The sequence below is a fragment of the Parastagonospora nodorum genome (genome assembly GCF_000146915.1).
Source record: "Parastagonospora nodorum SN15 chromosome Unknown scaffold_11, whole genome shotgun sequence".
NCBI lineage: Eukaryota > Fungi > Ascomycota > Dothideomycetes > Pleosporales > Phaeosphaeriaceae > Parastagonospora > Parastagonospora nodorum.
In genome coordinates this window covers 645,839-662,190 of record NW_001884559.1, presented here as the reverse complement: position 1 = coordinate 662,190, position 16,352 = coordinate 645,839, and the positions used below count along the sequence as shown (strand labels likewise).

General features: G+C 52.2%; 9 protein-coding genes across 9 annotated transcripts; 7 read left to right on the top strand and 2 right to left on the bottom strand.

The window, feature by feature from the left end:
* The first annotated feature begins 213 nt into the window (after positions 1-213).
* On the top strand, positions 214-1,016 carry SNOG_07588 (hypothetical protein). Its single transcript, XM_001797870.1, has 3 exons — positions 214-333; positions 401-523; positions 581-1,016. Exons 1-3 carry the CDS (start codon positions 284-286, stop codon positions 909-911), a joined length of 504 nt encoding a protein of 167 aa, XP_001797922.1. The 5' UTR covers positions 214-283; the 3' UTR covers positions 912-1,016.
* SNOG_07587 (hypothetical protein) lies at positions 1,010-1,872 on the bottom strand. The gene is made up of 2 exons (XM_001797869.1): positions 1,808-1,872; positions 1,010-1,758 (listed from the first exon to the last, which is right to left on the bottom strand). Exons 1-2 carry the CDS (start codon positions 1,808-1,810, stop codon positions 1,252-1,254), a joined length of 510 nt encoding a protein of 169 aa, XP_001797921.1. The 5' UTR covers positions 1,811-1,872; the 3' UTR covers positions 1,010-1,251.
* Positions 1,873-2,111: 239 nt separating this feature from the next.
* SNOG_07586 (hypothetical protein) lies at positions 2,112-4,193 on the top strand (the record flags this gene model as incomplete). Its single annotated transcript, XM_001797868.1, has 4 exons — positions 2,112-2,127; positions 2,187-2,601; positions 2,650-3,887; positions 3,941-4,193. 4 exons carry the CDS (start codon positions 2,112-2,114, stop codon positions 4,024-4,026), a joined length of 1,755 nt encoding a protein of 584 aa, XP_001797920.1. The 3' UTR covers positions 4,027-4,193.
* Positions 4,194-4,430: 237 nt separating this feature from the next.
* SNOG_07585 (hypothetical protein) lies at positions 4,431-7,108 on the top strand (the record flags this gene model as incomplete). The annotated part of the gene is made up of 6 exons (XM_001797867.1): positions 4,431-4,449; positions 4,500-4,536; positions 4,590-4,730; positions 4,781-4,915; positions 4,971-5,445; positions 5,717-7,108. The coding sequence occupies 6 exons, from the start codon at positions 4,431-4,433 to the stop codon at positions 7,106-7,108; spliced, it is 2,199 nt and encodes a 732-aa protein (XP_001797919.1).
* A 613-nt stretch (positions 7,109-7,721) lies between these two features.
* Positions 7,722-8,362, top strand: SNOG_07584 (hypothetical protein; the record flags this gene model as incomplete). The annotated part of the gene is made up of 2 exons (XM_001797866.1): positions 7,722-7,817; positions 7,877-8,362. The coding sequence occupies 2 exons, from the start codon at positions 7,722-7,724 to the stop codon at positions 8,360-8,362; spliced, it is 582 nt and encodes a 193-aa protein (XP_001797918.1).
* A 698-nt stretch (positions 8,363-9,060) lies between these two features.
* Positions 9,061-9,299, bottom strand: SNOG_07583 (hypothetical protein; the record flags this gene model as incomplete). The annotated part of the gene is made up of 2 exons (XM_001797865.1): positions 9,061-9,201; positions 9,258-9,299. 2 exons carry the CDS (start codon positions 9,297-9,299, stop codon positions 9,061-9,063), a joined length of 183 nt encoding a protein of 60 aa, XP_001797917.1.
* A 47-nt stretch (positions 9,300-9,346) lies between these two features.
* On the top strand, positions 9,347-11,073 carry SNOG_07582 (hypothetical protein; the record flags this gene model as incomplete). Its single annotated transcript, XM_001797864.1, has 3 exons — positions 9,347-9,849; positions 9,900-10,440; positions 10,490-11,073. The coding sequence occupies 3 exons, from the start codon at positions 9,347-9,349 to the stop codon at positions 10,880-10,882; spliced, it is 1,437 nt and encodes a 478-aa protein (XP_001797916.1). The 3' UTR covers positions 10,883-11,073.
* An 836-nt stretch (positions 11,074-11,909) lies between these two features.
* On the top strand, positions 11,910-12,164 carry SNOG_07581 (hypothetical protein; the record flags this gene model as incomplete). Its single annotated transcript, XM_001797863.1, has 1 exon — positions 11,910-12,164. The coding sequence occupies one exon, from the start codon at positions 11,910-11,912 to the stop codon at positions 12,162-12,164; it is 255 nt and encodes an 84-aa protein (XP_001797915.1).
* Positions 12,165-13,314: 1,150 nt separating this feature from the next.
* SNOG_07580 (hypothetical protein) lies at positions 13,315-16,247 on the top strand (the record flags this gene model as incomplete). Its single annotated transcript, XM_001797862.1, has 6 exons — positions 13,315-13,371; positions 13,491-13,565; positions 13,884-14,378; positions 14,440-15,052; positions 15,154-15,739; positions 15,791-16,247. The coding sequence occupies 6 exons, from the start codon at positions 13,315-13,317 to the stop codon at positions 16,245-16,247; spliced, it is 2,283 nt and encodes a 760-aa protein (XP_001797914.1).
* Between the last annotated feature and the right edge of the window lie 105 nt (positions 16,248-16,352).

The window sequence follows — 16,352 nt, the reverse complement described above, 5'->3', positions numbered from 1 at the left end:
ACGCAACAATGCGGTGCTCAAGCTAGCAGCGAATTCGAGTAATGATAGGACGCAAGTATTTGTCAACCTACCCTACGCTTTGCATATGCAGGTGTCCCTCGGCAACATGCGGTGCCTGGCCCCTGCCTGGCCAACGTCACTGCCCCGCCTACCGAATCTAGAGCTCTAGCTTTATGAAAGCAGCCAGCCCCTCTATAACATGTAACAGCTTCAATTCCTCAACACAACACTTCACATACCAACTCAAACTCCAAGTTAAAAGCAAGAACACCAATTGATCATCATGGCTCCTCTCAAAGTCGGTGACTCTCTGCCTGAGGGCGTCAAGTTCGAGTACGTACCTAATGTCTCACTTGAGACTGCGAGACGGAGCAGTACACAACTAACATGAATGAACCAGATATGCTCCCATCACCGATTCCGACCCGACTGCCTGCGGCCGTCCCCAAGAATACGACGCCAGCAAAGAGTGGGCGAACAAGAAAGTCGTCCTCTTCTCCGTCCCCGGCGCCTTCACTCCCGGGTAACATGCACCCCATCCCCACCCTACCACCACCACTCACTAACAAAACCCACGCAGTTGCCAAGCCTTCCACCTGCCCCCATACATCAAGAACCGCAAGGCCTTCACCGACAAGGGCGTCGACATTGTCGCGACCATTGCGTCTAACGACAGCTGGGTGATGAATGCGTGGGGCAAGGTCAATGGCGTCAAGGGCGATGAGGTCTTGTTCCTCAGCGACACTAAGACGTTCTTTAGCAAGAACTATGGCTGGGATGCGGGTATGGGAGATCGCAATGGGCGCTGGGCTATGGTGTTTGATAACGGTAAGGTTATCTACGCCGAGAACGAGAAGAGCCCTGGTGAGGTCAGCGTTTCGGGTGCTGAGGCTGTACTGTCGAAATTGTAGATGAGAGGTGTAGCTGTGGAGGAGACTCGACTTGAGAGTTTTAGAGACCTCGTACCATCAAAGCACGGCAATCCAAGAAAGTGAAACAAATCGATATCTCTCCCTAACATGTCGCATTGCAAGAAGTGATAATTGACATCTATGGGACCTTGTGACTCTTGAATTTGCCAGATGCTTGGAGACCGATGTCATTTCAATATCTGATTACGGCCAATGCTCTGCACTTGACAGCACATGGCTGCCAGGTATGCTTCCTTGATGTCGCCCCTGCTCCGAGGAGATCCATTGTGCTTGAAACTTCCCCTGTATTGCCGTCCAACCCCTCATTGACACACGTTCCTCAATCAAACGGAGTCAGGAAAGACTCGGCTACAAAACGCGCTCTCGCGTTCAAAAACAACTTCATCTCTGAAATTTCCTTATCGACCTCCTCCATGAACTGAATGATAAAGTCCACAAGCTTGTGCTTCAACATCTCCTCTGTGTGGAAGTTGGTGATCAAGAAACTGATATCATATCCCTTGACCGGTTTCCGTCGCAAAATATAGAAGCTCTCAGCGCGCTGCGTCAAGAAGCGCGTGAATTTGTGTACGAGGATGTGTTCGATCTCGTCGGCTTGTTTGATCTTGATGCTTATGCGTACGCTGTTGATTGACGGCTCAATGTACACTCGCTCGTTCTCGTTGCGGGAGACCGTCAGCGGGTTTAGGATGACTTCGGGCGAGCTGGCAGCTTCGATCTCGGGGACATTGTGTCGCTCCGAGGCTTGTGAGGCGAAGTTGGACAGCGAGAGCGCGGCGGTGAGCGAGGTGCGCACGCATTGCAGATAGGGCCGGAGGGATTGGGACTGCGTGGTGTTAGTGTGGGAGTGCCCGGGTAGCAGTGGCACGGCGCACCATTGTGAGGAGAGCTCAGAGTCAGCTCAGGACTGGGTTCGGACGCTGTCGGTGGTTGTAGGCGGCTATGACATGCCAGTGCGCAGCATTGAAGATGCCTGGGTGGGGGTTGGCTGGAAGCTGGGGTCCAGCGGCGGAAGGCACGACCTCGGGATGGCCCGTGCTTCTGGGGCATGATTCGGTATGCTTCGCCCATCGACCATACTTTTGCCCCGCGACTCTCTTACAAACACTTCTCGCCGCTGCGACCGCGACTCTCTTATACACACTCTCTACAGTACTCTCACCTCGTCAAACAGATATCATGGCGTCGATACCAGGTATGAGCCCGCTACCATTCCACATAACCCCACGCGCCACTAACACGGTCTGCTTGCAGTGATCGTAAAGCACCAGGGCAAGAAGCACGAAGTCGAGGTCGACCCCTCCTCCAACGGCGAGACGTTCAAGTACCAGCTCTTTTCCATCACCGGTGTCGAGCCAGAGCGCCAGAAGATCATCGTCAAGGGTGGACAGCTCAAGGACGATGCCGACATGTCGAAGCTGGGGCTCAAGCCCAAGCAGGTCCTAATGATGATGGGCACGCCATCCGCAGACGCTCAGGTCATCGAAAAGCCCAAGGAGAAGATCAAGTTCCTGGAAGACATGGATGAGGCGGAAGCTGCGCAGCTGGAGGGAGCCACACCGGCGGGTCTGCAGAACTTGGGCAACACGTGCTACATGAACTCCACCGTCCAGGCTCTGAGGTCCATCCCAGAACTTCAGGAAGAGCTACTGCGGTACTCTTCCTCAAGGTATGTTCCGCCTCCCAGGCCTGATAATTAGAAGCTAAGTGTACACAGCGGCAGTGGTGGATCCTCCAGCTCAGCGGCAGCCCTCAGTCAGTTTGGTCTGGGTGGCCTCGGAGCTAGCAGCTCAGCAGATCTCACGGGCTCCCTACGCGATCTTTTCAAGCAAATGTCCGAGACACAACACGGCGTCCCACCCATGATGTTCCTCAACACTCTCCGAACGGCTTACCCCCAGTTCGCGCAAAAGTCAAAGGACGGACACGGCTATGCACAGCAAGATGCGGAAGAGGCTTGGTCACAGATTGTTTCGCAGCTGCGGAATAAGCTGACAGTCAAGAACGGAGCTGAGGGCAAGTCAGCCGAATCGTCTTGGATCGACAAGTACATGGCCGGCAAATTCGAGTCCATCATGGAGTGCGACGAGCCTGCAGCAAAGGAGGGCGGCGAGGAGCCGGTGTTCAGCGAGGATCTATTCCTCAAGCTCAATTGCCATATCAACGTTGAGACAAACCACCTCAGAGATGGTCTAGCGGCTGGCTTGAAGGAGCAGATCGAGAAGCGATCAGAAGTGCTCGGACGGAACGCTGTATACACCAAGACCTCCCGCATCGCACGACTGCCGAAGCATCTCCCCGTACATTTCGTTCGCTTTGACTGGCGAAAAGACACCAACAAAAAAGCGAAGATCATGCGCAAGGTTACTTTCCCGGATGAGCTGGACGCGATAGAGTTCTGCACAGATGAGTTGAAAAAGCTGCTCATCCCTGTGCGTGACAAGATCCGCGATGTCCGCAAGGAAGAGGAGGATGTCGAGCGCGCTCGCAAGCGCCAGAAGCGCATGAAGGCTGGAGAAGAGAATGACCAAGGGCCCAATGCTAGCAAAGAGCCCCTACAGAAGAAGAAGGACCTTGAGAAGGCAAAAGAAGATGCTAAGAAGCCCGCCGAGGACACCGAGATGGCAGAGGTTGAGTTCAAGACTGATGCCCAGATTGAGGCTGAGCGCGCAGCATCTATTCTGGCCGCGAAGAAGGAGGTCCTTGCACTCGTAGATCCCAAATACGGCGCGGACGAGGGTGCCAACCAGACGGGTCTGTACGAGCTGAGGGGTGTGATCACGCACCAGGGCGCCAGTGCTGACAGCGGTCACTACACGTCCTTCATCAAGAAGCAGGGCGCGAAGGACCCCGTTACTGGCAAGCGGAAAGAAGAGGACGGCAAGTGGTGGTGGTTCAACGACGAGAAGGTGACAGAGGTTGAGGCAGAGCGTATCCAGACTTTGTCTGGTGGAGGTGAGTGTTCTCATCTGTGATTGTCCACACATGCATGTGCTAATTTGGAACAGGTCAGAGCCACTCCGCACTTATCCTCCTGTACCGTGCAGTCTCGCTGCCTGTAGTCGATGAGGATGTTAAGATGGCGGAGTCATAGGCATCCATTTGCAGGCGAAAGAGCACTCGTGCACACATAGATTTCATCACTCAGGTAGTAGCATTATGATGCATAGCATCGGCGTTGCATAAGAGTATGGACATGACATGACATGACATGATTAGTATGGCTGGAAAACCAATTTCAATGATATGGATCTTTCAAAATGTTGATTTTTTGCTCGGCATGCCTGTGCCGTCTTCATCTTCACTTCACCACGCGTACTGGAAGCGCGTCGAACTTCCACGCTAAGCCTCGTGGCAGATCACGTCCTCACCTCCACCTCCACATCTGTTTTCGCATACCATCGCCTACATTGTTTTCCTTCGGTGTCTTTACGCTATCATTTCCGCATTGTCTGATCGCATCCGTACAGTCTTTCCACGCGCATCTTATGTACCATCATGTTCTATAGTCACGAGAGTGAGCACCAACGAGTGCACATCCTACTAATAATGAGCTAACAGTCACAGTCTTAACGTCGCGCAAGTATGGCGTTGCGACAGTCTGGTCAGTCGTGCATGGTGGTTCACAGCTCTTTCTATGTCTAACGAATGTGGTAGGCTTGTTGCAACACTCGGTTCCAAGTCCAGCTTGAAGCGCATCAATCGCAAGCAGATCCTCGACGTCGACGTCGCGAAGGCATGTCAGACGATTGTTGACCCAGTGGCGCCTATGGCCTTGCGCCTTCAGGGCAACTTGTTGTATGTGGAAGCAACACCACATTCACAGTGCACTCCTAACTCGCGCGCAGGTACGGTGTATCGCGTGTGTACTTGCAACAGTGTGGCTATGTACTATCAGACGCTCAGAATGCGCACAACACCATGGTCTTGATGCTGCGCACTGTCCAGAACCATGCCCTCGATCTAGACGCTGGCAAAGCTCGGTGAGCACCCTTCACCCTGCTTATAACTTTCACTGCGCTGACATAACATCTTCAGGCCTGAACAGCTCGTCCTCCAAGACGACCCATCGTTCCTTCCCGACTTTGCCCTGCCTCCCCCAGAAGTCCTGGCCGATCTCGACCTCGGGCTCGACTTCATCGTGTCGCGCTCTGGCGATTCTCAGTCCTTAACCCCCTTCGGCTCGCAGCAAACCCAGTCGTCACCCAACGCTGGTGCGCTAGGTGGTCTCGTCCTACCCACCTCCTCACCAGACGGCCCGGGAGGCTTCCAGTTTCAGAGTGGCGACGAGGCAGCTGGGACCACTAGCTTCGTTGGCGGCGATGATGGCTTTGACATCGGCGAGCCTGACTTTGGCTTCGACGAGAATGGGGAGTTGATCGAAGGTCCTCTCGTGATGCCGCCTGTAGCTGGAACGCCTGCTGCGAGGAGTGCGGCAGGAATGCATAGTGATGCAGGCGCGAGTACGAAAGTGAGGAAGGAACATGAAGAGGGACGTATGGGTGGTGCACAGGTGAGTTTTACTGCTGTTTGTTGCGTTATTTGTCACCTTATCCTCACTTCACTGTCCTTCAAGGTGTGCCGCTTGGCCTCACTGGGTGCCTCAGCATGACTATACATGCCGTCTCACTTGGATCCTGAGCGGCTTTCAGCTGCCCTGTTTTGAGGCAATTTCTTTACTTCTGACGCCTGCTGGCACTTGTACTCTTTCTTCTTATCAGTTCTTCCTGCTATCATTGCACTGCATTTCCTCAATACTCACAATGGCGACTGATATCTACCAGATTCCTGATGATCATATGAATCTTGGTCTTCCTATCTACGACGAAGAGCTTCCAGATGGCGAAGCCTTTCCAACCGACAATCAGGAACTAGGTAGCGACCAAGCCGAGATTGTCCAGTCCTCCTCTGCAACCTCTGCAGCTATGCGCAAGAAGCGAGCTCCGCGTGTACTGCCTGTCGATAAACGAATGGAACTGCGCAACAAAGACCTCGTTGAGTGGAACACGAATTACCTCAAGAACATGGATGCGGTCATCAAGGGCAAGAAGAAGTCTCGCATTGCTCAGCAGGCAAAGAAAGGCGCTGACTACTATGTTTGGGGTCGTGGACTCGGTGGAATCGCAGAGCACTATGCTGGAGCCACAGGTCCGAATCCTTTCGAGATGTTCATCGGCGACAACTTGTTTGAACTCGCGACTGGAGTCAGCCGTAATAAGGTTGCCGGCAAAAAGCATGATCGTGACAGTGGCATCGACGAAGCAACTCAGGAGGAGTCTCGACGCGTGCGCCAGAAGACGAATGAGCCCGGTTCCGAAATGGGTCGTGGACAAGACGACGAAGGTTTCTTTATGCCCGGTGACGATGAAGTGGAAATGCCACGTGATGCACCTCCGGCTCTCGACGACCAACAGATCCTCTCTTCTATGCCATGGAACACAGGTTCCAAGCGAGGCTCTTCGGCCATTCCTCGCAGCGGACGTCCCGGTAGCCGACCCGGAAGTCGCCTTGTCTCTGCATCTCCTCTCCACGGCCGTGGCGAACGTCTCGATCTGGGAGCACTGGGTCTTCCGGAGAGCGATGCCGACTTTGCAATGGGCGGAGACGAGTTCGACATGGCGGGACCCAGCTCGCCCCCAACGCTCATTCCATCGCCCAAGGACCAGAAGCCGTCTACTCACATCAATAACGCACTCGATACCGAGGGCAACAACTTCCTTGAGTTCGTCACTGATACCATTCTCGATAAGCGGAACCGTGCTCAGGTCGCTCTTGGTCACATGGCTAGTCTGCAGCAAGTCCAGACTGCCGCAAACATCGACACTCTCACTTTCGAAGAGCTTCTCCCACCTGTTGAGAATACCAAGGTGATTGCATGTCAGGGCCTGATGATGGTTTTGACGCTCGGCACAAAGGGCATGCTAGACGTCCAGCAGCGCACCGACTTCGGCGACATCAACGTCAAGCTCACTGAGCAGGCAAAGGCCACTCAGGTCGTGGAGATCAGCGACGACGAAGACTCTGAGGATGAGGAGAGTTCGGATGGCGGTGTGGAGATCATGGAAGATATGGTTGTTGGGGAACAGGGTGGAGACGAGGGTCACTTTGAGAACCAATTCGCGGCTGGGTATGCGGAGTACGGCGAGGATGACCATGATGAGCTCTATGACGATTGAGCTATCTTACGGCATCTGGGACGGTGGCCCAAGGGGATGTGGCATGTTAGACTATGTTTCCGACATGTGTTTCACGTTATTAACGCATGAATTGTAGGATAACGATTCACAAAATGGTAGGGGGATAGCAGAATATGGGGTATGTAACTATTCAAAAACTTTGTCTCATGTGGAGTACCATGCAATTTGGGCAAGCATCGAGGCATCTAGGCAGCGAGGACAGCACTCTTCCGCTACATTGTATGGGCCCCAAGTCAACCAATATGGTAGTTCCCCGAGACTTTGGCATGCAAGGCGGTAATGGCGAGAGTTCATCCAGACGAAGTCATGTCGAAAGTAGACGGGGCAGTAGGTACAATTCTGGGTAAAGTTCGCTGCAGAGTATCACGGATTACGTCACCACACTAAACACCGAAACGGGTGGCGGTCCGCCGCCATCCGCACCCCGAAGCGCACGCGAAACGAACTTTGGACCCTTCAAACGCGTCCTGACACGCATCTTGACCTGTTGTGCTGGCTACACGTATACACCTTATATACCTCTTCCTATGCTGCATGCCCTTTGCCCTCAATCAAACATCTGCAATTGGTCTACAGCGACCCGGCCATCGACATGTCTTCAGCAATGATATCGCAGACGCTGCAGGGCACGGTGCTCAGCATGACTTCCAATGTCCTGGCCCAAGCAATATCGTCCTATCAAGACAGTGTGAGAGGCCTCTCAATACGCGCGCAATCTTCTTCACTACTGATTCGTTCCAATGACAGACGCCGTTTACCCTTAACATTGCGCCTGTCGTCAAATTCGCCATATTCAGCATCATCAGCAACCCGCCCAACATTATTTGGCAGACGTTCCTCGAAGACCATTTCCCGACAAACGTACCAGTCGCTACGTCTAAAGCGCCGAACGAGAAGAAGCCCACAACACCGAAGACGACGCAAACAAGCAAAACCAATGTCCTCATCAAGTTTGTGCTAGACCAGACCATTGGTGCACTGGTTAACACACTCATGTTCCTGGCCTACATGGCCTACATCAATGCGTCGCAGCAGGGCAAACAGGACGCCTGGGGTGCCGTTGCACAAGAGTGCAGCAACAAGACGTGGCCCATGATGAAGGATGGTTACAAGTTCTGGCCCGCCATCAGCTTGATAAGCTTCGTGTGGATCCCAGTCGATAAGAGAGTTGTCTTTGGCTGTTCAGTGGGTGTCGTATGGGGAATCTATTTAAGTCTCATGGCGGACGCTTGAGCTCGCGGTAAGCTGCTAGATTCGGGAAATGTTCGTCGGTGCCGGAACTGAGCCAAACTGGCGCAGCTTAGCAGCCTGCGTGCGCCAGGTTCCCAATGCTCAGTGGATCTCAACAACTTAGTCCATGATCGCTCCAGATGTACTGCAATACCCATGCTTAGCGCCGCACATCAGCCTTGCAAAAGCCTGGAACCATCAACAGCTCTTCCAGCGGAAAGATAACAGTTATGTGCCAGCCGAATTAGTGGTCTTGCAGAAGTGCATCCCCCACGTGGGCGCTCTGTACGCAGCGGCTTGGGACGAATTGTAGCTTTCAGATCAACTCCATCAACTCTGCCCAACAGCACTTTGCGCATATGCATGGCTATATTGGTGACACGCGGGATCACTAAGGTAGCCAACAGAAACCGCGGACGTACAGCGCGGACGTACAATATTGGAGATAATGCACCATGCGTGTACAAGGCCTAACGGAATAAATCCTGCGTCGTGCCACACCGGCGATTTGCGTAACACGGGCCATACCGCGCCTAACGGTCTACTACAGTATGAAGTGTTAAAGCAGCGATCTTGACGGTCGAGGCTTGTGGCTGATGCAGCATCCTTGCAGCTCCCTCTTCCGGCCTCGCCTCTACGCCATAGTCTTACACGAGAAACTTATGGTTGACCTTGTGCATCCGGTCGCGATGGCCGATCTTCTAGGCTTTTGATACTTGCTCGCTACTGCAATGTTGTACTCTGCGGTTCCCCAAAAAGCCCTGGTCGTGCTTGCTGGTAACGGACATTGAAGATTTGGTACCGAGCTTTGCCGTCTCTGATCTGCCTTGACCAACCCTCCACTGTTAATGCAATTCATTTTACTCCCGCTCAACAGAACTTTCGGCTGCCCACTTACCGTCGTCACAGTTATTGCTACATCGTTCATGCTTCTCTTCATTATTTGAAACTGCACACTCATCCCACTCCTTTCACTTGTCGGCAAATATGAGTAACCACAATCCTGAGAAGCGCTCTGAAGAGCTCGGCACACCAGAACAAATGTCGTCAAAGTCGGCTGCGAGCGATATCCATCCGACCGATACCGTGCACGAGGCGGAAAATCCTTTCGCAACCCCAGGCACTCAGACTCCAAATGCTGCTGCTACTTCAAGAGTTCCCTTCTCGGAGTCCAGGCCAGAGAGCTTGACCGGCTCAAGTGGCGCTACGTCGGGCTACCAGTACTTTCCACGAGGAGAGTATTTTCGATCTCGGCGTATCAAGAAGGGCGAGATTGAGCGGCCCTGGCTTGACAAGAAAGATCCCAGGGAGAAGTGGATGACCATCATACCACTCATCGGTCTCTTCCTTGGACTCTGTGTCGTCGGTATACTTGTCTGGGACGGCGTCCGCAGCGTGGCACAGCACAAGTATTGTGAGGTTCTCAACGATGACTTCACCACATGGAACAGCAATGTATGGACGAAGGAAGTTGAAGTTGGCGGCTTCGGGTAAGCAACCAGTTCTTTCAAGCGTGACTTGTTACTCATGGGCAATGCAGCAACGGACAGTTCGAGATGACAACTAACTCGGATGAGAACGTCTTCGTCAAGGACGGAGTACTCACGATCATGCCGACGTTGCAGGACTCAAGTATATTGGACACCAACCACGTCATCGATCTGCGTGGTCAAGGTTGTACTGGCTCCAAGTGGACCGACTGCGTGACGTCGACCAACACGACTAACGGCACAATCATCAGCCCAGTCAAGTCTGGTCGTATCAATACTAAGCTGGGTGCTTCGATCAAGTTCGGCCGTGTTGAGGTTCTCGCTAAACTTCCAGCCGGAGACTGGTTATGGCCTGCGATTTGGATGTTACCACGAGACAATGTCTACGGAGAGTGGCCTCGCTCCGGTGAAATTGATATCATGGAGTCTCGTGGAAACAACTTCACCTATAAGCAAGGTGGAAACAACATCGCGTCCAGCACTTTGCACTTCGGCCCCGATGGTGACAACGATGGCTGGTGGCGCAACAACGTCAAGCGCAAGGCCCTTCACACTACTTATGCTTCTGACTACAACGTCTATGGTGTCGAAGTTCGTAAAGCAAGTCCTGAGTTTCGAACGTGCGCTAATTTGCCTACAGTGGAGCGAGAAATACATCTTCACATACATCAACTCACGCCTCCTGCAAGTTATGTACACACACTTTGATGAGCCTTTCTGGTCTTATGGCAAATTCCCACTCGCCGACTCCAATGGCACGCGGCTGCAAAACCCATGGGCGCAGACCAACAGCAACACTTCACCATTTGACCAAGACTTCTATCTTGTGATCAATGTGGCTGTAGGATCAACAAATGGTTGGTTCCAGGATGGCGGCGCTGGCAAGCCATGGCTGGACGGTAGTCCTACCGCGAAGAAAGATTTCTGGAGCGCGAAGGACCAATGGTACCCTACGTGGCAGGACGGAGGTCAGATGGAGGTCAAGAGTGTAAAGATGTGGCAGCAGAGTGGGTACAATGGTTGCACCGCTTAAGTTGAGCTGAATGACTAGCTGGTTGCGAGTGGCAGTTGGTGTTCGGGTACAGTAACACTTTACTTTGGCGTTGCCGGTGGCGCGCTCACGGTCGCGCATGGCGCATGGCGCAGATTTTTCCTTCACAGGCTTATGATAATTCTACCATTATTTCACGACCATAGTTCAAATGCAATTGAGTGTGTTGCTCGGTCGGGTGCGGGGATCCTCGAGCTTCCAGCTTACGGTACCTCACTAGCGCGTCGTGCCGTCCTTATTCCCATCCCTCAACCTTCCCCTCGTCACTCTTACCCCAGTACCCACCCCGGTGTATCTTTCTCACTCAACATGAAACACTCGCAAGAGACGATAATAGCACATGCGTTGGTCCATCGCACCTGCATTTGCCGATTGCAGGACATGTCTCCAGAAGGGAACACGCTGCAAGCCTAGTTCGACACACTTCCTTATCTGAGAGCTAGCAGCGTTGCACTGGAGCATCACGCCTTCAAATCGAACCAACCTTGCCATCATCGTATTGTTGAAGGACTGCTACGACTAGCAATGCTCGTTAACCCATTTTTACCAGGCGGCGAGCCGTCGCCGAACCGCCACACAATGATTCTAGTTAGAAACGCCCTGAATCCTGCAAAGCCTTGCCGCCTCGCGACTCGACTACAATTTGTCTCGGGCCGTGTTTCGCTTCCTACAGGCGAACAGGATCGTCATTCCGTGCCTTTTAAGTGGTGCGATCCGTTTCAATCGCTGCTTTACCAGCTGACAGCACCGCCACATCAAAACAAGTATTCACGCTGGCACATGCATTAGTACGTCCGGACGGGGGACTGAAGCCGAAGACCCCTGCACAAATGCGTCTACGAGTATTGAAATTCCACCAGACTGGTTCCAGTCATCTAGGTACAGACTGCCCTGCAGATACGGTACACACCTACATGTACATCGTGCTGGTGGGGCGACTTTGAGACAGCTCTGTAGTGTAGCAGAGTAGGCAACACCTGGTTGCGAATCTGATTACAGCCCGTAAAACATGGCCTTTGCGACCCACAATTGCGTGGGTGATAAGCTCAAGATTGGACTAGGCGGGGTCTTGAGCGTAGAAGGTGGTACAATCAGTCCGGCCGCACTGCATGCCTACATGCACGCCCGTCACTTGGCAAGGGTGCAATGTAACTGCAAGGCTTCATCACGATCACGACGTCGCAGACTTGTCTCTGAGGCCAATTACAGGATAAAGAGCTTGGACGCGGTGTTCTCTCCACTCAACTCGCTCTCGGTGCCATGAGGCACGTCTCTGATATGGGGTAGACGCTTGCCGTAAATGGATGTGAAACCCTATACTGTAGCACGAATCTCGAGTATTGCTGGGCTATGGGAGGTTGGATCTTGTCGCTTGACTGGACGGCACGCTTTGGGAGAAGCTCACTTTCCGAAGGATTCACTACAAGCCTAGCATGCATAGCTGCGCAGAAATCATGCAGACAGGTATTCTAGGTTCGCGTCAGCCGTAGACACTGCGTCTTATCGAGGTTTCTACAATATATGTCAACTAATACCAGTATTGCCACGGTCCATTACGTCGAACCCAGTCCTTCTTCAGCGAAGAGCTGGTCCTCAGCCGCAGCCTGTTCATCGTACGTCGTTACTCTGTGAAACCTTAACCTAGAGTACGACTGATTGGTCTTAATCAACGGCAACGCTCAGCCCGTTTGTAACGGTGGTTATCTTACGAGGCCTAGAAACATGTTGAGTGCATGTATATGCGCGATATTCTGATAATAACAGCCAACTACGGCATGTATCGAATCGACATGGGATATGGCGGCGAGGCTCACAACGACAGCCAATTGGCCGATCTAAGTGTTTCCAGAGTGGCGCATGGGTAGTCGCATACTCCATTAGGCACAAATGCGTATTTCCTACGTGTCCACGGTCCAGAAGTCATCGGAAGCCCTATGTGACTGTCCGAACTGCAGTCATCTTCACATTCATAGCTTGGCAGGATCATTGAGGCGCGCTACTACCTCAACGAAGCAGCAAAAAGACCGGTCTCCAACACGCCTCAAGCTCAACCACCGGTACGACCGAGGATCTAGATGCTGATGCTAGAACTTCGCTCAGCTGGTTTTAAGCGAGGGCGCGGGATTGCTATGCCGATACCACGTTCAGGTTGGCATGCCACCGGTGACACAGCTGTATCTTGTCCGTGCATTCGTGTGGCTGCCACCCGCTCGGAAGAGATACGCTGCCGCCGGTAGAGCTCTACCTCATATGCCGCTTTGGAATCTTTTTTCTTCTGACCTCAACTTTGTTGCTTCACTCTTGACTCTCGTTCATATTGGAATCCTCAGTCGTTTCAGTGCCAGTACTCTATCAGCTCTTGGGCTTTGCAATTGCGTTCCCCAGCAAACTGTATTCGTGATTAAGAAAGCACCATGGGCTTGTTCACCAAGAAACAGGAGCAGGGGGAGAAGCCGTCATCTGGCACTCCGGCAAGCTCAAGTGTCGGATCAAAGATATTTGGTTTTGGGCGAAGCAAACCTTCATCAGTCACAGAGGAACTCCGTCCTCCACCATCACCATGGGCTCCAGAAAGCTCAGCACAACGTAGTGCTGCGACTTCAGCATTCACTTCGAGAAGAAACTCATCTACATCTATGCGATCGTCCATGCTGAAAGAGTTGAAGTACGAGGCAATGGTCAACCATTTATTTCAACAACAATGCAGTAAGTTGGACCTCGCGGTTTTTCGTTGGCGTGCTTGCGCTCACACTTCACGTTAGGACGACTCTGGCTCAACGATGCGAGTGGTGATATTGAAGGTGTACTTTTGCGCAAATCTCGTGGTATCTACACAACCTGTCCACCAAATTTGGCGGAATCGGCCCTTGCCGATTATTGTGCGCGTCTCAACCTTCAGGTATTTTCCCGCCATTTTTTAACAGCAAGTCTGAATCTGACCAAATTTTAGGTTGCATTGACAGTTAATTCGCGAGTTATACAGACCTTTATCGAATGGTCACCAGGAGCGACTGATGTTCCATTGGGCAACGGCCTCCGTATTCAGGTGCTTCCATGCGTTGACGACCTTCCCAAAGCACGAAAAAACCAATGTGCCGCTTTTCTGGCGGCGGAATCACTTCTGATTGTCTGGGACGACGATCCAACGAAAGTTGTCGAGCGAGCGACTACAATCGAAAACGAATTGATGAACTTGGTTTGGCAGTCGGGTGAGCCTACTGAAGCCGAGCAAGCCTCCGACACAGAGAAAGCTCCCGCAGTCGTCGAGGGAGAGGTCGATGTGGAAGTCGGTGAAGCGGTACCCGAACGACGATCGACCAATATTATCAACGCGATACAAGTCGCAGCCACAATCATACTGATTACGGCCATGTTAGGGCTGGGATACAAGCAGATCGCTTTCCAAGTCCTCGTTGATAAAAGCTACGTTCGCGTAGCTTTCGTATTGATGACACCAGTTCTTATCTTCTTTTCCCTGGTAAAATATATCTATCCCATTCATGTGCTCTGCTCTAATGATTACGTAGTTCTTTTCCCAGGTCATCATCACCGATCTTTCGCAATTGTTCGGGCCCATCCGTCAGATGCAAACCAATTCGAAGTATTTCTCTGCCATTCTGCCGCGCCGTATCACCGGGATACTTCCTCACATCACCGTACAATGTCCCGTGTACAAAGAGGGTTTGACTTCTGTTATCGTACCGACTGTGCGGTCCCTGAAACAAGCCATATCCACTTATGAGCTGCAAGGGGGGTCTGCAAACATCTTCATCAACGATGACGGTATGCAGCTCATGACCGAAGATGAGCGAGAGGCACGCATCAATTTCTACCATGACAACGGCATTGGCTGGACTGCTCGCCCAAGACATGGCGAAGATGGCTTCCTGCGACGAGGAAAGTTCAAGAAAGCAAGCAACATGAACTACGGACTCATGCTGAGTAACAACGTCGAGGAAAAGCTAGCTGTAATAGAACGCGATGAGACATGGACCTCTAATGATGAGGCCAGAGAGTATGACCGTTGCCTCAAAGAAGTACTCCAGGCAAATGGCAGGGCCTGGGCCGACGGTAACATTCGTGTCGGTGACTACATTCTTCTGGTAGACTCAGATACTCGCGTTCCTTCCGACTGCCTTCTTGATGCTGCCAGTGAGATGGAGCAGAGTCCTGAAGTTGGCATCATGCAATTCTCATCCGGCGTCATGCAAGTTGTTCACACCTACTTCGAGAACGGGTAAGTCGCGCAACAGATCTCAGTTCTGAACAGAAGCTGACCGAGACCAGTATCACGTTCTTTACGAACTTAATCTACACGGCGATCTCATACACCGTCTCAAACGGCGATGTAGCACCTTTTGTCGGCCACAACGCGATTCTGCGTTGGTCTGCGATCCAAGAAGTCTCCTACTTTGACGAAGACGGTTACGAAAAGTTCTGGTCTGAATCTCATGTCTCTGAAGATTTTGATATGTCTCTGCGCTTACAGGTCAATGGCTACATCATACGTATGGCAACTTGGGCTGGCGACGGCTTCAAAGAAGGTGTCTCGCTTACCGTCTACGATGAACTTGCTCGCTGGGAAAAGTATGCGTATGGATGCAACGAACTGCTCTTCCATCCACTCAGGTTTTGGTTCATTCGCGGCCCGTTCACACCACTATTTCGCAAGTTCTTGTTCTCCAACATTCGCTTCACGAGCAAGGTCACTATTATCTCGTACATTGGTACATACTACGCCATTGGCGCAGCATGGATTATGACAACCGCGAACTACTTCGCCATCGGATGGTACAACGGGTACATTGACAAGTACTACATCGACTCGTGGAAAGTCTGGTAAGTCTTCACTCTCGTCGCCATCACAATCACCATTAACACAAACCGCAGGTTCGCCCTCGTGGTCATATTCGCCGGTCTAGGCAACATTTCCCTCGCTGTTCTACGCTACCGCCTAGGCACACACACATTCTTCTCCTCGCTCTTCGAAAACTTCAAATGGATCCTCATGCTCGCCATATTCCTCGGCGGACTGTCTCTACACGTATCCTCCGCGCTGCTAGCACACATGTTTGAGTACAACATGCAGTGGGGCGCAACCGCCAAAGAAGCTGAGTTCAGCAACTTCTTCATCGAAGTTCCGCGCGTGCTCAAGCGGTTTAAGTATTCCTTCGCCATCAGCACGATTGCCATTGCAGGCGTGGCGATCCTGGCGCTCGGAGAGTTCATCCCCTTTGGCTGGCGAGTCACGGACTTTACGGCAATTTTCCCAATGTGCATTGTCTGGTCCAGTCACTTGTTGTTGCCGATTGTCTTGAACCCGGCGCTGATGACGTTTACGTTTTAGATGGAGCATGTGGAGGAACATACATAATGATTAGATGATATTTGGGTAATGAGTACATGAATACAGACGCTTTATGACCTATCGGGTGCTCCGAAGTGGCTGGAG

Bases quoted from the DNA above. Each gene is read 5' to 3' on its own strand.
- SNOG_07588 (XM_001797870.1), top strand. From the start codon at position 284: ATGGCTCCTCTCAAAGTCGGTGACTCTCTGCCTGAGGGCGTCAAGTTC. The intron at 334-400 runs GTACGTACCTAA...TGAATGAACCAG, and splicing joins CCTGAGGGCGTCAAGTTCGA to ATATGCTCCCATCACCGATT. The intron at 524-580 runs GTAACATGCACC...AAACCCACGCAG, and splicing joins CCCGGCGCCTTCACTCCCGG to TTGCCAAGCCTTCCACCTGC.